Source organism: Toxotes jaculatrix, chromosome 12 (assembly GCF_017976425.1).
Source record: "Toxotes jaculatrix isolate fToxJac2 chromosome 12, fToxJac2.pri, whole genome shotgun sequence".
Lineage (NCBI taxonomy): Eukaryota > Metazoa > Chordata > Actinopteri > Toxotidae > Toxotes > Toxotes jaculatrix.
The window spans coordinates 12,973,797-12,999,861 of NC_054405.1; the positions used below are offsets into that span (position 1 = coordinate 12,973,797).

Below are 26,065 nucleotides of genomic sequence, written 5' to 3' on the forward strand. Positions count from 1 at the left end.
GATGACGAGTGCAGTCTGCATTTCTGAATGCCTTTACCAGAGTGGTTTGAACTTTGCTCACTACTTTCTCTAGTCATCAGGGTCAGGCAGGCCAATGGGATGTTATCCTTAAAAACACTGAGCGGCTAGAGAGATCGCCCCTGCACACTAGTTAAACAAGCAGAGAGGAGTGGCAGGTGGGTGCAGCGGTTAACAGAGGCAGCAGAACATCCAGGATGGCTGGAAGGAGACGAGGCCGAGGCAGCAACGTCCAGCAACAACAGGCCCCGCAGAACCAAAGAAGAGGCCCTTGCAGGGTAAGTCCTGTTCTGTAAATATGAAATGTGGTCACCTTGTTTATTCTTCCACCTCAAATAATGATCATACAGGAATTTAAAGTCCCATGAAAGAGATTCTGGTTGTCTTGTTTTTGTACATCATTTAAAGATACTGGAAATGAGAACATGTATCAGAAACGTATCAGTCACTGTCAGTCATTATTTCCTTTGTAATAATCAGTCATTATTACAAAGGAAAACGTTTCCTCTGTGGTTATTTGACTTGTGTCTGGGAGTGGAAGCTTAACTGATCGGCTGGGTGGAACGATGCAGTGATGACTCAAAGTATTTATGTTGTAATCGGTTTTAATCACTATAAATGTATCAAAGAGCTGTGAATCATTTTGTGTAGACTTTAACTGAATAAGCTGCACATTCATAACTAACATTGGTTCCTCGACAGTGGAAACATAACATACAAGGGCTACATGTGTACTGGCTTCTGTACTGACAGTGTAAAGTGTGAAATCAGTGGCTAACTATAAGGACTAGGAGAAAAATATACTATATTAGCTAAAGATACTAAAATGATTAGCATTCATAAAGAACTGAGTATTTCAAAACAAATTGTAAGCTGTTAAACTAAACAATCTTATAGTTTAACACAAGAAACACTCAAAGTTTCAGCAAAATCAAAGTTCAGAGCATATCTTTCAACACGGCTCCGTATATGTACCTACACACAACACAAAGTCCATGACATATCAGGATGCTCATTACTTAAGAGTGGTGAGATTGTTCCAAACTGTCTTTAAAGCTTCAAAGCTTATCTTGTTTTGATAATTTTTTTTACTATGTCAAATCCACAGAGTCTCAACCTGCAAATCATGTTACCTTATGTTTAATCAAAATAAACCTATAACATCACTGCTATTTTTGCATTACTTTAATTCAAAACAATGCAGTAACTCCGTTGCTGTATATTGTCCTGCACTATTTTGCTTTTGAATGTCGGTGTGTTTCACACACTCAACACCCTTTCCCTCCCACCCCCAGTCCAAATACATGCAGTTTAGGTAAAAAGGTAACTTTACAACTGCCCTTAAATGTGACTGCAAGTCACTATATAAAGGCATCTTGTCCAGTTTGTACTTTTTCTCTCAACTCATGTATGCTGAAACCCTGAACAGATGAACTAAACTGGAAAAACACACTCTTTGATGAAACTTAACGTGCTTTTTTTCCCCTTTGTCCCTCTGTTCAGGCTCTGCGGGAGCCAGCTGCTTTTGCCAAGTCTACAGGTTGTGAATCAGAGATCCCCCATGATAAGCTGACTATTGCCCAAGCGAGGAGGGGCACACCAGGTCACACTTCTCAATAGTTCTTGTTTACACTGATAATTAATGTCATGTAACTGAGCGTGCCTTCAGATCAAGTCCCAGCTAGCTGCAGGCTGGAATACTATAAGGGAAAGCTAGAAAGAGAATTACCACCTTGAGATACATAGGTTGGTATCAGCTGACATCAGCTGCAAAAAGCGATTTCAGCATTGGCATAATGTTGTTTTACTGCTAGTTATTTGGCTGATTGTAAGGTTTTTATTATTATGATCTTTTTATCCAGGAATGTGCCACGCCACATGGCTGATAAATTAGCAATAAAATAAAAGTATTAAGATCTTTATTGGCTGATCAGATATCGGTATTTGCTAAATGGCATGTCAGTCAATCCCTATAAATTACAGTGGTGCTTTGTGATGTCATGTTGGTACTTAAAGACATGTTTTCATATATCTCATCTTGTAGCTCATCGTCCAGTGCGAGTCTATGCTGACGGGATCTTTGATCTGTTCCATTCGGGACATGCTCGAGCTCTGATGCAGGCCAAAAACGTGTTCCCCAACACTCATCTAATAGTGGGAGGTAAAGTATGAATGCCACTCCCTCTCTGAACAACTTACAGTAAAAACACATAGGAAGAGTAAGACACTTTGTTTACATAAAATGGGCCAAGTTCACCTTAGAGAAAAAGATCTTTAAAGGGTCAGAATCTCGTGGGTCTTTGGGCTGAATCATCCATTTTAATTCCAGTTTAAAGTTTTGGATTTAATGTTAAACATCACATGTGATTTCCTGTTTATTTCCTTAGTCTGCAGTGATGAACTCACCCACAAGTTTAAGGGCTACACGGTGATGACAGAGGATGAACGCTATGAGGCCCTGAGGCACTGCCGTTATGTTGATGAGGTGGTGCGGGATGCTCCCTGGACCCTTACCACTGAGTTCCTCAAGAAACATAAGGTCAGAGGTCACGCCATCACTGGACACACAGCTTCTTAAAATGTCATGCAGTGACAACAACAGAAGGATATGGTCTTCTATCAGTCTTACGGCTGTTCTGTTGTGCTCACAGATTGACTTTGTGGCCCATGATGATATCCCATACACCTCTGCTGGATCAGAGGATGTTTATAAACACATCAAGGAAGCAGGTGAGGATACATTTAATGAATTCTGTTTCTATCTTTTCTCATGTCACTGAAATGAATTAATTGTGTATTTATGTCAGGAATGTTTGTGGCCACTCAGAGGACAGAGGGCATCTCCACATCTGATCTTATCACTCGCATTGTGCGAGACTATGACATCTATGTTCGACGCAACCTGCAAAGAGGCTACACAGCCCGAGAACTGAATGTTGGATTCATTAATGTAAGAGAAATCACATTTAAGAAGCTGAAAAAAGGCTTTTAAAACAAACAATATCTTAACACAATATAGAAATAATCACAAATGTACTGATAGTCACCTGCTTTGTTTTTTTCTAACAGGAAAAAAAGTACCGGCTCCAGAACCAGGTGGACAAGATGAAGGAAACAGTCCGCACGGTGGAGGAGAAGTCCAAACACTTTGTCTACAGAGTGGAAGAAAAGAGCCAAGATCTCATTCACAAGTGGGAAGAGAAGTCACGAGAATTCATTGGCAACTTCTTGGAGCTTTTTGGACCTGATGGAGCCTGGGCAAGTTTACGTTTATATTAATCCAGAGCACACACTAACAGAAAGGAAAATCCTTCTTAACCTTAGAAGATATAGAACCTTTAATATTTAGTTTGTTGTTTAGTGGGTCTGGTGAATAGATCTTATTACCTTAGGAATGCGCCCCGCTAGCTGTTTCCCATCTTTATGCTAAGCTGACTGCTCATTCCAGTTTCTGATTGCACAGATATGAGGTGTGAGAACAAGTGCTTCACTCTAAACTTACACAACTGGACATTTAACAAGCAGATATACTAGTTTATCCACCAGTGGTAGCATCAATGAAACAACGACATGTGGTCAGTTAGATGCAGCTCTGTGGTCTTGCTTTGCTTTTTGTTGCTTTGTTTTTAAAAACATGTTTTCCATTCTGCATAAAAAACAAACAGGCAGCACAGGCAATTGCCCTGGGTGCCAGTACAATGGGCAAAATGGGGTTGCATACCTTTTCTCAGAGTCATAACTCATAAATCTCAATCTGAATTCAGAATACACACCCTGCTGGAATCAGTACAGCAGTACACTGTATGGGGATAGCAGTATCTCTGATGGTATCTGATAAAAATCCAGAAATTCACTTAAAAATCATCAACAAAAACAGACTTCTTATAACTTCAGATCTTGATGTGTCATCATGTTTAGATGTTTTCTTCATCAAAATTACTCAACTAAGAGAAGTTTGCCTAAGGCACAAAAACCTCCACGACCACAACTTAACACAACAAAATTCTGAGCCATACTCTGCAGATGCATGTCATCACATGTCATCACATGTCAACACAAAATAATTCACCAGTCCACTGCAACAAAACACGACATAACAACACAGTAAACCTCTCTTCTGTCTCTGTCCTTGTTTATTTAGCATGCGATTCAGGAGCGGAGTGGCCGTATGCTCCAGGCCCTGTCACCCTACTCCTCACCCCGTGGCTCCCCCAGCAGCAGTCCCACCAGACAACGCTCAGCTTCTCCTGACTCCTCCCCTGCCTCTCCCTCCCTCTCTCCATCTTCTCTCTCCCCTCCTTCATCTCCGTCCTCCCCCTCCTCACCTAAAAAGGGGACACACTCCTCTCTCAAGGCTGCCTCCACACACAGTAGACATGCACAATGAGCTCCTCATTCTTCAGTCATCTTTATTGGTCTTAGACACCACTGGTCATTAATTTGGCACATACTATTTCTAAGGAGGCCATTAATAAAATCAACAAATGAAAAGGAAGCACTTTCATTTATTACCTGTTTATTCAAGAGCAAGTGCAATATATTATAATGTACATAATGCTTTTGTTTGGATGTGATTTGATGTCTGTTATTTGTTACTCTTCCATATGTCTAATATCTAAATACATAAGACATATTGACCCTTCAGGTGCCTTCATAGGTCTTGGTAAAGGAGTGTTATTTTTATATTACATCCACATATATATTAAATTATATCCAGCCATACAGAGTAGTGTTTTTCAGAATTACAGTGATAATCCAAATGTCCTTGTCTGATTCATGGTATGGATAAAAAAAAACCTTTGAAACAGCTGAGGTTCTTTTTTTTCCATATTCAAATGGATCAAATGACTATATATAATGTTAAGTCTAAGTGAACACAGATTATTTTTACTAGTTGTTAGGTAGGTTTGTGGGAGATAATTAAAATAAAATATGCTGGTGGCCAAGATTACATCTTTAAGGTATCCCAATCAAATTCAGGGTTAAGATCAGGGCCATCTCACCAACAGATCCTATCTAGTGGGAAAGAGACTTAAGATACCTTAAGTAGATGCTGATATAGTACAGACAGCACAGTGGCCTTTTTTCTCTTGTATAAGCCACTTGTAACCAAGATGAATGGATAAGAGAGTGCCATGGACTAAAAAAAATTCATTTGAGAATAAACAAAGAAAGTGAGATGCAAGATGTCTGACTTGTGTATGGCTGGTTTATTTAGAAATATTCATGGCAGGGCACTGATTTGAGCTTTACTCGATTAGAAGTTAAAGTATATGTAAATGTATAATGCACATTCTAAGTAAAAGAATATGAATGTAATCAGGAAAATATCCTGAAAGTGCCAAAAGTAACATAACTGAATGGAGAAAAATGTCCTCTGTGACTGTTGTACTAATATAACTTATTATTTGATTATTTCTGATGCGTTAATGTGTAGGTTGAATTTTAAAATAGTGGTTGCTTACTGTGGTTTTATGTAGGTCTGCAACTAATTATTTTTATTATGATTAATCTCCCGATTATTTTCTCAATTCATATATATTGTTTGATACAGTAATTTGATTTATAACAAGACATCATATTCTATAAGCTCCTGTACGTTTTATATGTAGTAATATCAATGTGTGAAGCTGTTAGATAAATGTAGTAGAATAAAAGCGCAATAGGTCCATTTCCCTCTTAAATGTAGGCCAGTAAAGTATCATAAAAAGAAAATAATAAAAAGTAAAGTACCTCGAATACATACTTAAGTACAGTACTATAAGCTGCCTGACCTGACTGAACATTTCAGAACTACAAAAGGCTCTGCGCATGTCCCCAGCCGGGTGTCTGGGTGTTGTAGTGTCTTTGTCTCCCCGTCATTTAAAGCCATGGATGTGACGTCGCCCTCAGCTAATATCCTACGCGGATTAAAGATGGCGCCCTCTCATGCGCTGAGGTGCTGCAAACGGGCTCTGAACTGGGTACCTGTCCTGTTTATTAACCTGGTCGTCGGCTGGTCTTATTACGCGTATGTCGTGGAGCTATGTGTGTGTAAGTACGATCACTTTTATAAGTATTTTTTTTTTCCTTTATCGCGGGGTGGGGGTCCGGCTTGTGTTGACAGTTTCAGGGATTGTCAAGTTTGATAAACTGGTTGAAGTGAGATTTAAAATCATCCCCCAGGCTGCATGTATGCGTCCAAACATCAGTTTCTGATTGTTAAACCCGTTTGCATAAATGCATTCCCTTATGACAGCAGCATATATGTTAATATAACCGGGTAACTTTTTTTTCCTATTAGATTTGGATAGTCGGGGTAGTTTCTACAGTCATCCATTAATAATTAATAACTTCATCATGGCATAATGCACCAGGCAGCATCAGATATGGGACGAAGGTGCAACATACTGTGAAACTTCCTGAGATGTTTTTTGTTGTTAAAATGTGTACAGTGTATTGTGATGAATGGGCAGGTGAGCTCTTTGATTTAAAAGCTAATTTTAATGACATACACTGTTTTCACGGTTTTAAACTAATTATAGCTCGGCCTGTTTATTTCCTGTTACTGTGTGACATGATGTCAGCTGACAGGACTTGGACCTCAGCTGTTTTTTTTTTTCTTCCTGTATAATTACATGGTATGCTGTCTTTATTCTGACACATTACATGTTTATTTGAAGAAAATATTTCCTTTCCACAAGTTGATATTTTACAAATGGCAATGACTGTAATTTATTTTAAACTCTGGCTTTAGCAATAGTGAACAAACACAGGGAGCCAGCTGTAAAATCCTTAGGTTAACCATAAATAGGGTTGGCTATAATTTAATTATCTGATGCATCATACGTTATTCACTGAAGATGTATTGAGGGCTGGAGAAAAAGCATGTGGGTTAAAGGAGTTATAAAGGATTAATAACATACAAAACAAAACAAATATTATAACATATATAATATCATCAACTAAAGGACACGCACACAAACTGTCTAAAACACAATAGAGTTAAAACTACTGAGGGTTAGTTTTTTAAGTTGTTTATACAAAACTACAGTGACAGAGAAAAGTTTGTAGCTAAGTTATTAGAATTTAACTCTATTTGAATTATACATCAATCCATATAGGTCCTTATAGGTGAAAACAATCAATACTGTTACAAAGTAATGCATGAAGTTGAACTGGGTAATAGAGCATTTATTTAGGATAACAAGCAGGCTTAAACAAGCAGGTCTGAAAGAAGTTCAATATGGTATGTATTATTCAGCAGATAGATATCGATCATGCGCTATCCCTGCACTGACAGTACGTGTTCTATAGCCTGTTTCAGGCTGGATCTGATGATACCATTACCAGCATGTGGGGGTACTGTAGATATGTCTGTACCTCAGTGGCTGTGGTCAGCACAGGGACATCCCTGCTGTATAAACAAAGCTCTCTGTTGTGGGTGGGTCACTGCTGGCCGTGCCAGGCTGCTGCCACATGGTGCGAGAAAGGGCTTGTGTGTGTGTGTGTGTGTGTGTGTGTGTGTGGTGGGGGATGTGTGGTGGGGGATGTGTGGTCATGCGTTCTAAGGACATTCATTACTGGTCACTCATGTATTTTTTTTTCTCTGCCTTGTGTAGATACAATCACAAACAATGCAGAACGAAGTAAGTGATAACCCCCACACACTGTTCATTTTCTACATTCACACTGCTTACTAATTCACATATGATGGTGTAACTTTTTTCTTTCTCTTCACAGTCAGCTACTTGGTCATCTTTCACATTTTCCTCGCCATGTTTATTTGGTCTTACTGGAAAACTATCTGGTCCACACCAGCCAGCCCCTCAAAAGCCGTAAGCCAAGATTTGGCAAATACGCCTGTAGAGAAAACTCATAATTTCAAAGAAAAATGAAATACAAAAAAAAATATTGTTTTATGCCTAAAGCTTTCTCTGACTGTTACACTTTCTTTTCTCCCCCTTTTTAGTTCAGTCTGCCCAGAGCAGAGAAGGAGCAGTACGAGAGAGAGGAGCGAGCCGAGGTGCAACAAGAGATTCTGAAGAAAGTGGCGAGGAATTTACCCGTGTATACGCGCACGGCAGGGGGAGGTAAGGCTTTCACCACAGCAGCAATACTGCCAGTGGCTGACTTGCTATTTTAATGCCCGGAAGTTTCTCAAAAGCAGGCCACCAGGGAAAACTCTACGAAGTAACTGTCTTACTGTTGTCACCGAGAGACACTTTCCTCATCGTTCAGCTCATGTTTGTCTCTCACATACACAGCATTACATTGACCAAGCAAATGAAATTGTGTAAAATGTGTTGCTGCATTGTTTCTTCCTCTTTTGGATAAAAGTGCACTTCTTTTTTTTTATTTAAAACAACGCACTCCATGATACTACAAGATGTTATTTCTCTGCTGAGACATATCGGGCTCGTCTGCCATGTGTTTACGGAAATGCACGTATCAGGAGGATTAATTGGACTCAGGTGCATCTTGTTATCTCTGCGGGACCGCACCTGGTTGCTCCACTCATCAACAGTCATGATCTCACCTACTTGGTTTCACAGGGACATTTGAAAAGATTTAAAAAAAAAAAAATAAAGCCCTTGTGTTAATTTAACTCAAAGAATTAGTAAGAAAAATGGACAGAAACAATGAGGAAATCAGGAGATTTTTTTAAACAAAAGTTTGGAAAGTCTTCAGTGGTATGCATTAAAAATCCAGAATACAAATTCTTACGTAGCTTAAACATCAGCTTCCTCACATACACCGTGATGGTGTTATCTTTGATATAAGAGCCCTGTGTGTGTTGGGGGGTGGGGGGGCATAGTTTAGAACTTAAATAATTCTGCTTCCATTTTCCCTTAATAGCCATCCGATACTGTGACACCTGCCAGTTAATCAAACCTGACCGCTGCCATCACTGCTCAACTTGTGAAATGTGAGTGTTTTTCTAACTAAGTCCACACACTGTACAATTAAGGCTCATCACTTCAGTTTTTTGTACATATGTTTTCCCCAGTCTGACTGCAAGGAAACATTAACTGCAGCCTCTGGTAACAGAAAGTGAAGAGACAACGGGGGAGAAAATGCAGATGTGTTACTGTTGAGAAATAAGACAATACATAATTAAAACAGCGTTAAAGCAAAGTTTTTTAAAGTTTAAATTATACAACATAAACACATAAATTCTAACTTCTTTTTTAAATATTGAGCTCTGTGTTTTATGGATTTTACTAATATGATGTATGTCTCCTTTATTCTCATACTTGAAGGTGTGTGCTAAAAATGGACCATCACTGCCCCTGGTAGGATTTTCTCATTAAACTTTGAATTTAAACTGCTCTTTCATTTCATCATGAACTTGGTTTGCTCGCTGTGCTGTCCATCAGCTTATTTTATCTTTACTGCTATATTTTTTGTTTTATTATAAAATGGAGAAAATATGGAGAGATCTCACCGCCTTATGTTTCTGTCATGTTTTCTTTCAGGGTGAACAACTGTGTTGGATTCTCAAATTACAAATACTTTGTCTTGTTTTTGGCCTACGCGTCACTCTACTGTGTAGTAATTTGTGCTACAGTCATCCAGTATTTCATCAAATTCTGGACTGTAAGTACAGACGCTTCCTCTTATTATTATTATTTTTTCTTTTTAATTGCACATGTGCTTGCATATGAAGGCTTGCTGTTGTCACAGTTCAGTAGAGATGGTAGCAGGAGCTTTTGAGGCGCAGTTTTGGGTTCAACAAACATCAACATGCTTTCTCTTAAATTTAGAAATAGTTCCATTTTGGCAAGAAATGAAATAACTTACATCTTCCGGAGGACATGATTAATTATTAAACATTATTTAACATTAATTATTAAATACATTTTAAAAGTTAAGAGCAGTCAGGCTGTCGTGAGGCATGTGATCAGCCACTATTAATTGCATGATAAGATATGGATCAGTTGGTTGGTTTTCCTGTAGTGCACAAGTGTGTCATATGATCGTTTATCAGTAGACTCTCTTCAGCATTACAACTTTGCACAAGACAATGGCTCCTGTCACGTAGTCCAACCACAGCAAAAAATTATCTCATAAAAAATAAAATCTATTAGTAAAATTATTGAATAGTGTTCCGTGGCTTGATCTGTTACTGAAGTCAGTTGTTAAGTAAAGATGACTTGACAAGAGGATAAGTAATACTCTTGCAGACATGTAGAGTGACTTAACACTTTTGTTCTCTTTTTTGTATTTTATTTTTTTTCCTCCCCTCTGAAGAAACAGTTGCTTGACACGCACGCGAAATTCCACATCTTGTTTCTATTTTTTGTGGCGGCCCTGTTCTTCATCAGCATCCTGTCACTTCTCAGCTACCATCTATGGCTTGTGGGAAAGAACAGGACCACTATAGGTAACTATAAATAAATATGTAATTTAATTCAGCTGCTGATTATATCCTTTAAAAGCACTGACTGACTATATTTTTATATCCTCTTCAGAGGCTTTTAGGGCTCCTGTCTTCGCAAATGGCCCAGACAAAAATGGGTTTTCACTTGGCTTTAGCAGAAATGTAGCCGAGGTGTTTGGAGACCAAGCAAAGTACTGGATATTTCCTGTTTTCTCAAGGTGCGTCTACTCTGACCTGATATAACTGCTGCTTGCAGAAGTAAATGCAAACATAATCAGCACTACTGTATGACCACAGTGTGCTTAAGGCTGATTAGTTCTGTATTAGCAGACTTATAAACTCCATATCTGTCACTGGTGTTAAAACTGTTTTAATGGAGTGGAGAAAATCAGGAAATGTAGTGTGAAAAGTACAATTAACCTGAATTCAATCCAATTCCGGCATGTTCATTAATGCTGTGTTTATCTGCTTTGTCAGTCTGGGAGATGGACATTCCTTTGTAACAAGATTGGTACAAATAGATCCTGAACAAGCAAACAGTGTCCTCCAGCAAAATGGGAAAAGGTGGGGTTTTTTTCTTTTTTATTTAGTCTGCTTCACTGAGCTTTTTGCTGAGTGTTAATCTCTAATGTGACTTAAATTACAGCCCTGCTGATGGGGAGACCAACCCTTGTGCGATTGGTAACAACATACAACACACAGTGGACAACGCCAAAGAGAAAATCGGTGTGTTGCTGATTACTTTTCTTATGTTATAATTTTTTGTCGTTATGTTTTTCATGATAAGAGTTTCTGGCATTTACTTTTTCTGCTGAGTTCCTGAATGCTCTATGGTGTTCTCTCTGTTTCCTTTCAGATGGAGGCCAGGTAGTCTCTGTGACAATGGAGAGTGAGCCATAGCAGGTAGGTGGACATGACAGCTGTAAAACTAATTTGGCTGGTTTGCCATCCTCCTGTGTTTATCTGTACTTTGTTGACTGTTGTCACAGGTACATCAGTAAAGAGCTTTGATTATGACGCCTTAAATCGGGAGCATCAGCACCTCCACAGGAGCCATCCTCCACCCTCATTTTGACTTGGTGCAGCCTCGTGTTTTGTATGTACATTAAACACATTGTCCTTCATCTAGTGTGCTTTAAACAAATACTGTTATCGTGTCAACTGAGACTGTACAGGGACCTCATAGACCAAAGCAGGTCATTCAGAGGTGATTCAGAGGTTTTGTCTTTGTTTTGAGCCAAAGACATTCAAATAATGTTTTATTATTATTGTTGCATCTGGAAAAACTCTGGGACAGCTTTTATCCCCCCTCAAGCCGATGTACATCTACATTGTCTGCATTTATCTACATGGATTAATCACATCATAGATTTCAACAAGAGAATCATCCTTTGTCAGTATTAATCAAGCATTAATGACTAATGACTAAGCCTTGAATCTGACTATGATTGATGCAGAGCAGTGGGAACCACTAAAGCAAGATTTGTGTAACTCATATGAAATGGTGAGACATTTCAGTACTGTCGATAGCGTGTGCAATATGTCTTATCAGTTTTTAACTCCAAGCACAGTGCAATTATTGAGACCAGTAGTTATTTATCAAAGGGTCTAATTTAGTTTACATGGTTGAAAAGATTTAATGGTCTTTCTGTTTACACTTTTAAGATGTTATTTTTGCATTTCAAATTTTATACGATGGGTAAACATAGAGGTGACATAAGCTTAAGATGTATGGACCAAATCCAGTTCAACTGCAGTTAAAACCATTTCTCAGTAATTAAGCCACATAACCAATAGATAACCTACTGTATAATGCAATCCTGTAATTATCAATGACATTGCCATTTTTCATTGCACTATAAATATTTGTAATTTATTTGTTGTCAAGCTTTTATAAATTAATTGCATTGTCTTTCCATGTATATTGATTTTATTTATTTATATTTATTTCCTTTTTTTTTTTTAAAGATACTTTTACTATATTATAGATGACCAGGTTTGTCTTAATTCCATGGAACATTTTCACATTTATGATCAATCCTTTGCTTTGCATTTTTATAAAATGAATCAGTCCTGAGTGTTAATGCCAAGGATCAAGGCTTAAATTTGTGTTCTTTCCATTTGTTTTTCCAGTTTGATGATAAGATTTATTTGAAAGCTTGGAAAGCAAAGAGCATAAAGTGAAACCACAACTTAAAAAAACGAACAAAGAAAAAAGCACCAGAACAGGACAGATGAGGTGGACTTCATATACCTGTGTCGTCATAAATGCTCCTCTGTGTGCTCTGGCAGCTGTTTCATTACATTACACTCCTTTTCAGTGGAAACAATGCACAGTACAGTGTGGGATTTGTCTGAGTGATCAGCAGATAACAATTATGTGTAGATATTACTGACTGAGTGGTAGCCCATGTGAATGTACTCACAGTAGTTTAATCACTAATTTCACTGACTGAACTTGGCTAAAAACACCGCCAGGCAGCTAGAGCTGATGCTGTAGTTCGGCCTGTAAAGAGCTGCTTTTTTCTTTGTTTTTGTGAGAAAATTATTCATGCAGGGTGATCTTCATTGTTCTGTAACAATAAATGTAAGAAACTATATAAAGTGTGATTCTTCATCTTAAAGACTCGTGCGCTGTGATTTGTAATAAATGAGAGGAATTTGAAATTAGTCTCTGTGAAACAACTGTAGGTTGATATGTTTGGCTTCCGGTGAAATTTCTGAGTAACTATTGGAGGGATTTTTATAAATATAATAGAAATATATAAATAGAAATATAATTTCTATTTTTGCTGACCTCTTAACTTGTCATCTAGTGCCATCATCAGGTCAGTTTTTTAATTTGTCCAGTGCTTGGGTTTATGACTAGCTAAAAACCTGGAAAAGCTCACAACATTGCCACAATCAGCTGTACTTTAGAGTTAATTATCAAAAGCATGCTGACATTAGCATTTAGCACAAAGCACTGTTGCGCTTCAGTACAGTCTCACAGAGCTACAAGTTTAGCTGTAGACTCTTGATCCTGTTAAATCTAGACTGAAGCTCCATATTGTGTAGCAAAAAAAAAAAAAAAGTCACTGTAATATTTTCTGAAATGCTAAATAAAATTCAGTGGTGGATGTTTCTACTGCAAAGAATTGTAGAGAAACTAAACAAAACTCTCAGTTCTCAGCAAAGTATAGAGATTGTGACACCTTGGCTTCATTAAAGTTATTGAGCAAAATTTACAAATTCTTTATCAATCATGAACGGCGCATGTATCAAGTCCTCCACTCAAGTGTTTGGCTCTTACTGAGAACAGAAACATGACGAGCGGGGAACAATGACTCATCCAGCTGGGTAGAGGTGAATGACCTCAGTGCCAGTGAGCTCTCTATAACCCTGCTACAGATAAAGCTGTAAGAGTCTCCACACTCAGCTTTGCATGGGAGAGTAGTAAAGTTAAGCTTTTGACCCTTTATAGCCTATAGCTTCCTTATAATGGTTATCCAACATTTTAAAATTATTTTTATTTATAATTATTATTATTATTGCTACTTCACTTACAATGTAATACTGGCAAAAGGTGAAATTAGCTGAAAAGGTAAAACATTAATCTTTCTTTCAACCTCCCACTCAACATTAGCATAAGAGTGATGCTGACAACTCACTTTTTAGAGTAAAAAAAAAAAAATTCTACAGAATTCAGTAGTAGAGATCCAGTAGAGAACTGGGGGACACAAAATACCAAAACCATTACTAACATGTCATGTAAATTAACTGAGAATTACTGTGTGTGCACTCAATGCACTGAAACTTTTATCTTTTTATATCCTTTTTATATTCACTGGGAAGGAAACAACACACCCTGTCAAAGTTCAACTTTCTTGACACACTCAGTGGGTCTCACCCTTTCTTTTACTAAAACCCTGACCTTGGTGTTATTTTAATTGCTGTGACTTCAGTCTGTGAATGAATGAGTGACACTTGCATGGAGGAGTTCCCATAAACTTTTAAGCTCTGAACCTGTCATCTTACCTTCACTTGTTAAAAGTCCCCTAAAGGGTAAACTACACTCGCTGTCAAATCTGCTACAAGAATCCAGTGCTGGACACTGACATGTGAAGGGATTATTTAGGTAGAACTTACTGTTTTACTACTACAAATTATACTTAAGGAGAAACAGCTGAGTTCAATTTGAATTTTCTAGACTGCTTCTTTTTAAACTTTAGTCTATTAGTGAATTTCTCAAGAGGGATATCTGCACACCATGGAGGAAGCTCTCAACACCACCATAGATCCAGCTTGTTTACAAGATCCCCCGCTGGCTATCGACGTGATAAAGCGTAAGTGACCCACATAGCTACATCCTAATTACTGATAATGTTTCCTTATCAGCCAGCCTATGCTAATGACATGAACAGTTCACATAGCAGTGTCCTGCGTGCATCTCTCTGTCTGACAGTCTTGAACCATATGATACTGGTTTCTTCTTTGATCATTTAATTGTTCCAAAATACAACAATGTTCCACAAAGTGAAAATAAATAATCTGATAGTGCCTAACAAGACAAAATCATGGATATGCAGAAAATAAATGTCTGCTGGAGTATATCTGTCTTCGAGTAACAAGAGACTTTAATCACAACGTCCTGAAATGTAAATTTTTTTAACTTGAGGAAAACCTGATTTCTTTTTGTTTTAAATCAGAGCTCGATGTGTTTGGTATCTGCCTGTACTCCATGCTCACCTTCATGTCCTGCGTCTCCCTGCTGCTCTACCTGGAGCAGTGCGTCTATATTTATAAAAAACTGCCCTACCCTAAGAAGACGACCATCATCTGGATAAACGGTGCAGCACCAGTAAGCACTCAGGCCTACTTTGATGTTGTAACATGATGCTAATTCTAAAACAGAAATATAATTATCATCATCCACTATATTTGTGGAAAATGGAATGGAATGTAATAAAAAACAAAGCATGCTATATTAACATTGAATTTGAGCAATGTTTTTTTTTTTAAATGCACTTCTTTTTTATTTCTCTATGTCAGGTCATTGCCACCATGGCTTGTTTTGGGATGTGGATCCCAAAGGCAGTCATGTTCACAGACATGACATCTAACTGGTATGTTTTCTCTCAACTACACCTAAACCAGTACACAGAGCAAAGTATTGCCTAATACAGTAGAGGGTCTCTTTAGCTGAAACATGATATTGGGGTTTCTGCCCATATTTTAGGATAAAATGAGATGAAGAGTATCACCTCATCATGTTAGTGAAGATAAAACAGATTATTTTAACTATTAATATAAGTTTTGGTGAAAGCAGTAAACGGAAACAAAAATAATTTGTATTTACAAATGTATATAATCCCTCATCCCCACCGACCCTCATTACACAGTATGCTCACTACCAGTGTAGTTCACAGCACAGTTTAACCACTCGATGAATCATTACACACACAAAGATCAAAGATCACACTACATCTCCAGCCACCACGTGCTCAACTTTAATAAAATAGACAATCTATATACAGTGGTAAATTTTATGTGCTGTCTGATTTATGCGATTTATGTACAGTACATAGTGCAGAATGTTCAGCAGCTGGGTTAAAAATCCATTAACATAAAGCTGTCTTTAGTTTGTCCTCATTTGTCAGGAGGAGGTGTGATTTTATGTAATGTATACATGAAATAGAAAATTTGACATTTGGTTTCAGGCCTAAATTTTTTGGTTTTTTGTCTCTGCAGTTATTTTGCAGTGGTGGTGTATAAAGTCCTGGTTCTGATGATTGAAGAGTTGGGGGGCACCAATGTTTTCCTGAATAGGTTTTCTGGAGAAACCTTTAGGATCAGCACAGGACCCTGCTGCTGCTGCTGCCCCTGTTTGCCCCGTGTACCCATGTCATGGTATTTATACCTCTTTACGGTCTGGGTATTACTGTTATGGCTATAATAACTCAAGCCTGTGTTCTTTGCGCCTCATAAATTGAGTCTTTTAAGGGAATTCAATCTCACCCTTATTTATATCCTTTATCATTCAGGCGAATGTTATTCTTGCTGAAGCTGGGCGCTCTTCAGTATGCTGTCCTAAAGACGGTGCTCTCTGTCCTCGCCATAATATTGTGGACAAATGGCAACTTTGATCTCTCTGATGTAAGTATCTGAAGCATTTTGCTACATATCTGATCATACTAAAAAAAAAAAACTGGCATAAAATTTAAATATTTCTTTGCTTTTTTTTCCAGCTAGAGATCACTGGCACAGCTATTTGGATCAACCCATTCATTGGCGTTCTCACAATCATCTCCCTTTGGCCTGTCGCAATCATCTTCATGAACACTAACAGACATATGCGCAACCTCAATATCATACCCAAGTATGCTATGTACCAGGTGAGTCAATACCATATTGTATGCTACAGTGCTCAGTCAGTTGCAATCTCTGGATATTTTGCATTTATCCAGCATTTCTTCACCCAGCATGGGGAAAACCTCTCTGTATACATGTACTACAGATAAAAAAAAAACATTCTAAGTAGATACATGAACTGCTTTGTGTTGCTTGAACACAAATGTAGTTACACAGGTGAAAACAAATGAAACTTAAACTAAGAGGATTACCAACCTCTCCCACTCTCGCACGTCAAATTGATTACATTATGGCTCAAAATGATAAAGAGCGCTTCTGTTTTTACTGCACAATTAAGATTGGCTTAATTTCTTTTTTACTTTTTGTACACTAAACACTAAGTCTCTTATAAGGGAAAATAATGGAGTGGGTAACAGCCTGATGGAGAAACACTTTCCAGCATGTTCATCGTGTTCAGCAAAGCAAAAGAGAAAATGTTACAAGTGACAGGGTTTATGGGAAATTTGGAGAAACATAAGCACTGCAAATACCCACTGGTGTGACACAGAGTTTTAACCAATCCACTTGGCTGGTTGGTCTCATTACACCAGACTCCAGCTGAAAAATCTTGATATTTAGAGATGCTACACAGTGCACATTTAACTGCATGTATACTCTATGTAACTGATCAAGAACTGTTTTTTTTCCCCCTTAGCTAATACTTGTGTTGAGTCAGCTGCAGACATCAATCATTAACATCCTGGCCTTAGATGGAACCATCGCCTGTTCTCCTCCCTTCTCTTCTCAAGCTCGTGGATCCAGTAAGAAAAAAAAACCCAGAATATATCTTTCTACCTCCACTGCTGACAAGTGAAATGAACAAAAAGACGACTGATTTGTCTCTCTCTCTCTCTCTCTGTGCCCTGCAGTGCTAAGTCAGCAGATGATGATCATGGAGATGTTCATCATCACTCTGGTCACTCGGTTTTTGTATCGTCGCACATATGACACACTTCATTCTGAGGCACATGACAACGACCACAATGCCAAAGCTCTCGTGGAGCATGATGTCTAAAAAGAAAGAAAAAGAGGAGACAGTGAAAGAGTGGAAGTCAGCACTGCTCTTTAAATGACACATCAGATGATTTAAGTTAGGAGACCATCAGATGGTCAAACGGGGGTCTGATAAACCATTTTCAATCTCATTTGATATAACATTTTACCTCAGTCTGTCACTCAAGTCTAAGAGGAAAGAACATCTTTTTGTTGTTGTTTTTTTAAATCAAAAGACTTCTTTGGTGCCTTTCAACCCTGTTTCTTTGCACTCTTCACACAACAGTCACTGACATTTGTCTGTAGGTAACAATGTATGTCCTGCCCAAAAAATCCACCTCTGAAGGTTGTACACAGTGAGGTTTGTGGGTTATCAAGAGCAAATAAGAAACTGATTCTAGAAAGAGAGGACAAAAAATACAGAATGTAGAGTGAAGCATGACAGCATGCTGTGTTTATGAATGTCATACTGGTACAAATATAGAGCAGATGAAAGGCAGAAAATTGGCAAAGCGTTTCTTTGGACTGGGATTGTGCAGGTTTATGAATATATGTGTTTATCATAGAACAACATTTTTACATTTGCCTTGAAAACAGTTATTAAAGGCACCTATTTATTTGTGTTATGTGTGTGTGTGTGTTTGTGTGTATAAGAGAGAGAGAGAGTATCGGAGTCAATCTCATCCATCTCTGCTGCAAACATTTTTGCACCCTGGTGATCCAAAAATATAAAAAGATTTTAGAAGGCAACTTAATCCGTATGTTATATTTCTTTGTCCTCTCCAACTGCGTACCAGTGCGACTCTATCCTTGAACCTCCTGCTGTGTCTTAACACAGCCTGGAAAACAGCCAGATTTGTTCAAAGATTGCTGACCCACTTACTTAGACTTATTTGGGCCAGGGAATGCATGCGAATGAGACAGCAGCTTTATTTTCAGACTCGGTACATTTCACAGCCGTCTGCAGCCAAAGTGTGCCATGTGTTGTTCCTCAAGAAACCACAAGAGGTCGCGCTTGTTCCACCTCAAAGCCTCATTGCTTAACCTGGTAATAAAGAACAACCCCATAACCTTCCCGTGACTCACAAGGCTAATCTATAAAAAGCATAAATTGGCATTTAATGCTGGGGGAGTTATTATAGTCCTTTATTACTACCTCTGCAAAACAAGCAGAACATTCATTAAACTGATAGCACTTGATGATTATGAGCATCTACATTACTTCTTAAGATTTACTGAAGTCAGACTAACTTCTCAAGTAATATATATATAGGTATTACAAACTGGCAAATAACCTTTTGTCACATGAAGCTTGTGAAGAAGTGGAAAAAAAAAATCGCATCTCACAATTATAAAATATATGATTAAAAAAAGACTAAGTTAACTTATCCTTACCAGAGAGTAAGAGGAATCACATTAACATTACCATACTCGTTTTCACTTCCTCTCTTTAAAATGAAATCTGTTCATGGACTTCCAATTATGCAATCCTTCTCAATGGCTTGATTGTCTTCAGGACTGTTGACTCTGTTAGGATGTTCAAAAGGTCATGCCCTCACACAAGACTTTGATTTGTTATTATGACAGATACACCAACATGTACACGTCAGAGGAAGCATTACATTTAATTTTGTTTTTATTTTATTTGTTTTTTATATGTTCTTTACTAGGTGTTAAAATGATGATGTTTGAAGTAATATGCGGCCTTGTTCATCGCTTGAAAGAGGAAAATTCTGTACATATTGGGATGTAGGTCAATATGCTAATCATTTCCCAAACTTGAAAGTAATAAATTGTGACACTTTGCAGCAATAACTATTAATAAAATTGTTGTTTGGGGTAAGTTATTGTATGTTGCTGCAACATAGATGTGAATGAGATTAATTTATTTAGAATAAAAGCAAATCTGTTCCACTGACAGATTATGATTATGTTGCATAGGTACACTACATTAATCTGGATGAGATGTTTATATAAAGCCAGATCAATCGGAATTCAAAATCTGGTCCCTATTAATGGAGTATTTGTCTTTGTTGTTTATGTAAACAGAGTCATCAGATAGAGAGGAAGAGAGCGAGGAAGAGAAAGCTGCGTTCAGGGTGGTTTGATGACAGCCCCTGGCTCTGCATTGCTGACGAAAGCTGCTTAGCTCCTCAGTTGCTATGGCAACCAGGGAGAGCAGCCAGACAAAAAAAAAAAAAAACGAGGCAAAGGGGAGGGGCTTTCAAGGGAGAAATAGAGGAGAAAAGGCTGGATGGGAAAGATAGACAGAAGGAGGGATACAGACAACCGATAAAGAAACACACTGAGAGCAACAGAGGTAAAGCCACGCTGCAGATAAAGCGAAGGTCTGGATATAAATGCTCACTCCACTGGCTGGGGAATAAAAACAGCAGTTGACTGACTGGAGGATACAGAGGAAGGGGAAAACAGAGAGAAGATGGATGTACAAACGGAGAGCACGGACCCCCCGCCTTGTGAATCCCAGCCGAGTGGAAAAATCAGAAAAGGATTCAAGCTGTTCAGCAAACGCAAGCCAGGTAACATCTTTTCTATTCGAAGCAAAGGGGACGGAAACAACAAGTCACCTGTTATCAGGAGCAAAACCATAGATGGATTATCAGAGAATGCTACACCCGATTTGGAGCAGGACCCAGACAAGGAAAAGGGACAGGAGGTGAGTCAAGGAGAGAGGGAGCAGGCAGAGGAGGAGCCGCTTGGTGAAGATGGCGTTCTGGCTGCTGCCCCTGCTCGCAACTCCATTTCTTCAGCTAGCTCAGCCAAGTCCCTCAGCTTCCTGTCATTACTGAGGGGTGGCCGAAGAGGAGTGGGGGACCGCAGAGTCCACACCGTGTCCCAGCCAGTGGGTCGGCAGCGTCGTGGGCTGAAGGGTCTCTTCGGCAATGTCAAGTTCCGCTCAAAGGATAAAGAGGACAAGGAGGAAGCCCCTCCGAGCCCACTTCTTATGTCGTCCCGTGCCAACAGTGTGGAAATCATCAAAGAGGACCTCACCCTCACACCCAAATCCCAGCCTCGATCTCTGGACAGCCCCGAGACTGAGAGTTGTGAGCCCCTCAAGAGCTTAACAACACAGGACAGTGCAGCCACGTCCCCATCAGAGACCATAACTCCCCAGGTGACAACAGGCTATGTGAGCAGAGCTAATGAGTCTGCCTCTGAACCACCCTTGGTACCCGGTGATAACAGCCTGAGCTCCTTGCTGGCGGACATCTCCTCGCTCCTGACCTTTGACTCAATAACAGGGGGTGGAGACATCATGGCTGATGTGGAGGCCGAGTGGGGAAAAGCCAGCAGTGCCATCAGTGCTGTGGTGAGTGAAGTCACGCCGTCATCCACATCTTTCTTCTCCAAACCCACCATCTCCTCTCCACTGACCTCTACCTCTGTCAGCACTGCTGCTACAGTAAAACCCTCTTCTGTAACTGTCCCCACAACAGCCTCGACCCAATCGTATACCCCTCTGACAAAGACAACTTCAACCTCCTCTCCCATTGCCAAGCCGAGCACCATCATTACGACATTGACCAAATCTTCCACTTTGACAACTCCCTCAGTCAAACTGAGCTCGGACTCTACTGAAACCTCTGCAAGCATAAAAATTAATTCGACTCCCACGCCCACTGCAACGAAACTTTCAACTACCCCTGTAACGTTAACAAGTCTTTCGGCTCCGATTATGTCTTCCTCTTTGATAACAACTAAATCCGCACTGAGCTCCACCTCTGCTACTACCACAGCTCCTCCGAACACCCCAGCCACCATAGTCAAGGCTCCCTCAGTTAGCCCAACTCTTACCTCAACGGCTAGCAAATTGGCTTCAGAGATTGCAGCACCTCCTCCAGTTATTGATTCAGTAAGTAAACCTACCCCTGTAGCTACTCCACCTCCTGCATCAGCTAAACCTCCACCAGTAACATATAGTCCTCCCACCCCTGTTGCTTTTACCCAACCTCCATCTGCTCAATTGGATTCAGCGACCAGTTTGAATTTGCAAACTTCCACTTCCTACAAACCTTCTCTAAGTTCAGCTGTAGGAGAACCTAAAGTCCCAGTGACAGTATCATCAACCTGTACTGTTAGAACCAAACCTTCCTCTCCTGCACCAGTTATTCCCTCCACGATGACAACAGTTCCCAAATCAACTACAACCACAGGCTCAGCCTCTGCGGCCCTCTCCAAGCCTCCACTCACATCTAGTCCAATGGACTTAAATAAGACCCCTCCCTCCCTTGTCACTGTTCCAGATATATGTCCTTCCTCTACCCCGACTGCCACAATTAAAACCCAACCAAGCCCTGCATCTGTACCAACTCCATCATCAACTTCTTTAGATAAGATTCCTCCCACGCCTAAGCCTGCTCCCGCACCAGTTTCTTTAGATAAGACACCCCCTGCTACCACACCGACTCCAGCCCCTACCACTCATGCTGTTGTTTCTACAGCATCCCCAACACCTCCTGCTCTGGGTCAGATCCCAGTCTCTCAAGTTAAAGCTCCCCCTGCCCCTGCTCAAATCCCAATTTCTGCATCTAAAGATCCCCCTGCTCAGATCCCAGTTTCTGTATCTAAAGAGCCTCCTGCACTTGATCAGATCCCTGTTTCTGTATCTAAAGAGCTCTCTTCCCTTTGTCAGATCCCTGTTTCTGTATGTAAAGAGTCTCCTGCACTTGGTCAGATCCCTGTTTCTGTATCTAAAGGGCCGCCTACCCCTGCTCAAATCCCAGTTTCTGTATCTAAAGGCCCTCCTGCGCCTCCCTGTAGCCTAGTTTCTGTATCTAAAGATCCTCCTGCTCCTGCTCAAATACCAGTTCCTCAAACTAAAGCCCCTCCTGTGCCAACCCCTGCCCCTGCCCCTTGCCCTGTTACTTCTCTTCCTTCTGCCCCTGCACCTTGGTCGAGTGAAACCCCAGCCTCTGCTAAGGTGAGAGGAAGTGGACAGGCATCAGTAGATGGTCTAAGTAGCACAGGTGCCCACGGGGCCGAGACTGGGACATCCAAGACAGAAGAACTGCATGGTGAGTCACGAACAAGTCTACAGGGCCCCTCAAAAGAAAGGAGGACACCACAAGGAAAGGCATCAGGGCTCAGCAAAATACCCGTAGTTGGAGGGGGCAGAGCAGGGAAGCCACCTGTCCGGGACAACCAACATGTAGACGATGAAGCAAGCAGAGACCCACCTACTCCTGTGCTAGAAGAAGAGAGGCCTCATTTCAACTCACATGACACTGGGAGCAAAGATAAAATCATTGATGTTGAGGCTAATGTGCCCACCTTAAAACACACCCAGGAGGAGAGTCAGCAGCCTCTTCAGCCGAAAGTCCTCACCAGTTTACCGCGTGACTCAAAGATCCCTGTGAAGCACGGCGCACAGTCTCACACTGCCTCCCAAATCCCTCAAGCTAAAGAACCCCCTCGCACCAAGATACCTGTGTCCAAGGTTCCTGTCCGCAGGGCTGGTACTAAACCTGCAGTTGCAGGAGGCAGCACCCAGATAAGAAAATAAAACAACTGACTGAATCAATCAAGGATACAGATCATGGCTTCGACTGCAATTTTTTTTTTCCAATGTAACAACATGACCACCCTTTTTTATTCATGTTTCTATATTGTAATTCTTGGCTCGTCTCTCTGTCATCTCTTGGCTTCACTACACCATAAGCAACAGTAACAGAGTCAAGGAGGCTGACAGCACTCAAGCACAAAACATCTCCACAGGGAGCCGAAGCAACAAGCCTGGCTCTTTGGTGCTGAGCCAACTGGACATGCACTCAGGAAAGGTTCAGGGTCACATCTGAACACACAGCAGCATCGGTAACTAAGGATAAGCAAGATAAAAGGTCTTCTGGGAACACAGTCACACACACACAACATGGGCGAGTGCCTTGCTAAGGGTGCTTTTCCTACAGACTTTCAGAATTTATTCAGTCTTTTCTACAGTACTTTTAACTTTTGTTACTCCCACTTTTTGTAGGAACCGTCAAATCTTTTCTGTCTTTTCTTTCCAGAAAGTATCTTTGATAACAACCGGGCCCTTTACCTTTTATTCACGTCAGGAGAAGAACAGCAGGAGCTCTATAAATAAATGCAACAACCAAATTTACATTCCACACCTATCTCTGGATGTATGTAGCAGAAAACGTGCCATTAATTTTTGCACAAGATGTTGAACTGTACAGCGCCCTTGTGTCCGCCTGCTCATATGTAACTCAATCAGATCTCACTGTGAACTATGGGAGAGACTGTGGTTTGAGGGAGGAGGGGTGGAAATCACTCCTTCCAGTGAAATGGACAGGCGGCAGCAGCCATTATGAATGGCACTGAGGATGAAGAGATGAGATCTCCAGGTCATACACTGGCACATCCTTAACCTTATCCCACTTATACTATAAGATGAGAACAATATCTCTGTGTATAGTCTCATCTATGTTGTTCTGTTTCCTATTTAATCAATAAAACAATATGAGTACTTGAGCAAGATGAGATCTGTTCAAGTTGTGAATTATATCCTGCATTACATACTGTGGCAGTTTGCAGATAAGAAATGTGAGCACTTAAGCAGGAATACATCCGCTCTTGAGTTAATTTTAAGTGGAAGGACATTACATAACTCTGCCATCTACAGAAAAGTTAAAGATCAGAGAGAAGAGAAATGACAGTTTATATTTTTACTAACAAATCATCCACAGAGGGCCAACATCTTACTACAGCCTGGGTTCAGTGTGCCCTCATAGGAGCATCATTCCAGCATCACCCACACTTCAAGCTCACTGACCTGAATAGCGAGCACATGAATGTCAGCAGTGCCCGGCCAATCAGCTGCAAGGGACAACGCTTAACATGCATACCTTATTATCAGGAAAAGGGTTTGGGAATGTGTGTCATTGCTATTCTTAGTGTGAAACGCGCCCAATGGATCTGCTGAATAATTCCCCTCGGACTTGAGTGAATCATTTGATTTGGACATTTAGTATAAGCTTGACATCATTTTCGAAAGAGAACAAAATGCAGATAATTTTTTTTTAACAAAAGGCTGGGGTGAACTATAAAGACTATGCACAATGTTGCATAACGGCAGAAAATGTTGAAAAGCAACTCTTACAGCTACTAATGGTGAGAGTAAAACCTCAGGTTAAGGATGGGAAGCTGATCTGAGTCATGGGGCATGATGATAAGGGGAGTCTAGTGTGTTAAGAATAAGAAGTAAAAGGACAAAGGATAATTTTTTTTTTTTTGGTTACAAAAAAAGCATTGCGGAGGTGACACAAAAAGACCTCTGTTTACTTTGGGAAGCCAGAGGCTGCAAGCTGAGAAGAGAAGACCATCATTTGCAAGAGAAAAACACGAGGATTTCACCACATCAGGTGCTGATGCAGACAACAGAGGGTAAAACCATCTCCCTGGGAAAAGAACAGTTTGCCCCTGAGGCTCTGACACAACACATGGTTGCTTCTTGGCAACACCTGCGTGCTGGAGTTAAAACATTAAAAAATTGGCTTAAACGGCATGTCGACTTATAATCATGCCTGTTAGAGCAAAGATCAAGCCTGTTATGAGGGCTCACATTGTGCCACAGTGTGATAAATTACATTATGCTCTCCATTACAAGAAACTCCTGGTATGAATATGATTTCCGCAGTTTTACAGAGGAAACTGAAACAGACATACTCAGTGAATGCTGCCTTTTGTCAACATCCATTCACATGATTCCCTGGCAATGTAGATTTCATGCTTACAGTGTAAGTGGTAGTGACAACAGCCTTGAGTAAAGTACAACCAGGGAACACGTTGGAATAAACTTTGGAGTTCCATTGCATAATCAGTCTCATAGTACCACTGTTTGTGAGTTTCCCTGCAAACATAGCTGCACTGTCTTTAAGCACCCATAATGCACTGAGGCCACCCTGGCTTTCTATGATCTGTATGTGTTTATGTCTGCTTCTGCCTCTGCAGAGATATGTGCCTCTTTAGAACCTAATTTAGCATGCTTCATTCTGTGTTTCCATGCCAACCCTACTAGGTCAACCAATGAAAGGCTGTGAGTGTCCGGAGGAGGAGTTTAGAATCATGAGTGCCTTAATGAGCACATGCACGGTATACATGCTAATAAGACACCCAGTGATTACTTCATACACAGTTTTAAACTGAATTATTGAGGTGTAACATTTTTGTGTGTCATAACTATGCTTCACTATTATTTTAAGACATATTTTATTTACTGTTATCAGTTTAAAAGAATATATTGTATTTGCATTTATCTAGGCTGAAACAGTAAAGCAGAAA

General features: G+C 40.0%; 3 protein-coding genes across 3 annotated transcripts; all 3 read left to right on the plus strand.

The window, feature by feature from the left end:
- The first annotated feature begins 30 nt into the window (after positions 1-30).
- Positions 31-4,790, plus strand: pcyt1bb (phosphate cytidylyltransferase 1B, choline b). Its single transcript, XM_041051542.1, has 8 exons — positions 31-296; positions 1,522-1,621; positions 2,063-2,179; positions 2,406-2,557; positions 2,670-2,748; positions 2,826-2,968; positions 3,088-3,276; positions 4,160-4,790. Exons 1-8 carry the CDS (start codon positions 216-218, stop codon positions 4,403-4,405), a joined length of 1,107 nt encoding a protein of 368 aa, XP_040907476.1. The 5' UTR covers positions 31-215; the 3' UTR covers positions 4,406-4,790.
- Positions 4,791-5,933: 1,143 nt separating this feature from the next.
- LOC121191121 (palmitoyltransferase ZDHHC20-A-like) lies at positions 5,934-13,005 on the plus strand. The gene is made up of 13 exons (XM_041052203.1): positions 5,934-6,051; positions 7,620-7,646; positions 7,741-7,835; positions 7,970-8,090; positions 8,857-8,926; positions 9,261-9,293; positions 9,477-9,597; positions 10,252-10,384; positions 10,473-10,599; positions 10,859-10,945; positions 11,028-11,107; positions 11,238-11,284; positions 11,371-13,005. The coding sequence occupies exons 1-12, from the start codon at positions 5,934-5,936 to the stop codon at positions 11,279-11,281; spliced, it is 1,056 nt and encodes a 351-aa protein (XP_040908137.1). The 3' UTR covers positions 11,282-11,284; positions 11,371-13,005.
- Positions 13,006-14,627: 1,622 nt separating this feature from the next.
- LOC121190566 (organic solute transporter subunit alpha-like) lies at positions 14,628-17,786 on the plus strand. Its single transcript, XM_041051401.1, has 8 exons — positions 14,628-14,706; positions 15,070-15,221; positions 15,413-15,486; positions 16,112-16,270; positions 16,405-16,516; positions 16,609-16,755; positions 17,427-17,532; positions 17,641-17,786. The coding sequence occupies exons 1-8, from the start codon at positions 14,631-14,633 to the stop codon at positions 17,784-17,786; spliced, it is 972 nt and encodes a 323-aa protein (XP_040907335.1). The 5' UTR covers positions 14,628-14,630.
- Positions 17,787-26,065: the final 8,279 nt, after the last annotated feature.

What these genes read in the sequence shown, in the direction of transcription:
- pcyt1bb (XM_041051542.1), top strand. Translation starts at nt 216, where the DNA reads ATGGCTGGAAGGAGACGAGGCCGAGGCAGCAACGTCCAGCAACAACAG. An exon ending in TAAACACATCAAGGAAGCAG is followed by an intron (nt 2,749 to 2,825) that starts GTGAGGATACAT and finishes TATTTATGTCAG; the next exon opens with GAATGTTTGTGGCCACTCAG. An exon ending in TTGGACCTGATGGAGCCTGG is followed by an intron (nt 3,277 to 4,159) that starts GCAAGTTTACGT and finishes TTGTTTATTTAG; the next exon opens with CATGCGATTCAGGAGCGGAG.
- LOC121191121 (XM_041052203.1), top strand. Translation starts at nt 5,934, where the DNA reads ATGGCGCCCTCTCATGCGCTGAGGTGCTGCAAACGGGCTCTGAACTGG. An exon ending in TACGCGCACGGCAGGGGGAG is followed by an intron (nt 8,091 to 8,856) that starts GTAAGGCTTTCA and finishes TTCCCTTAATAG; the next exon opens with CCATCCGATACTGTGACACC. An exon ending in CACTGCTCAACTTGTGAAAT is followed by an intron (nt 8,927 to 9,260) that starts GTGAGTGTTTTT and finishes TCATACTTGAAG; the next exon opens with GTGTGTGCTAAAAATGGACC.
- LOC121190566 (XM_041051401.1), top strand. Translation starts at nt 14,631, where the DNA reads ATGGAGGAAGCTCTCAACACCACCATAGATCCAGCTTGTTTACAAGAT. An exon ending in CCAAGTATGCTATGTACCAG is followed by an intron (nt 16,756 to 17,426) that starts GTGAGTCAATAC and finishes TTTCCCCCTTAG; the next exon opens with CTAATACTTGTGTTGAGTCA. An exon ending in TTCTCAAGCTCGTGGATCCA is followed by an intron (nt 17,533 to 17,640) that starts GTAAGAAAAAAA and finishes TGTGCCCTGCAG; the next exon opens with TGCTAAGTCAGCAGATGATG.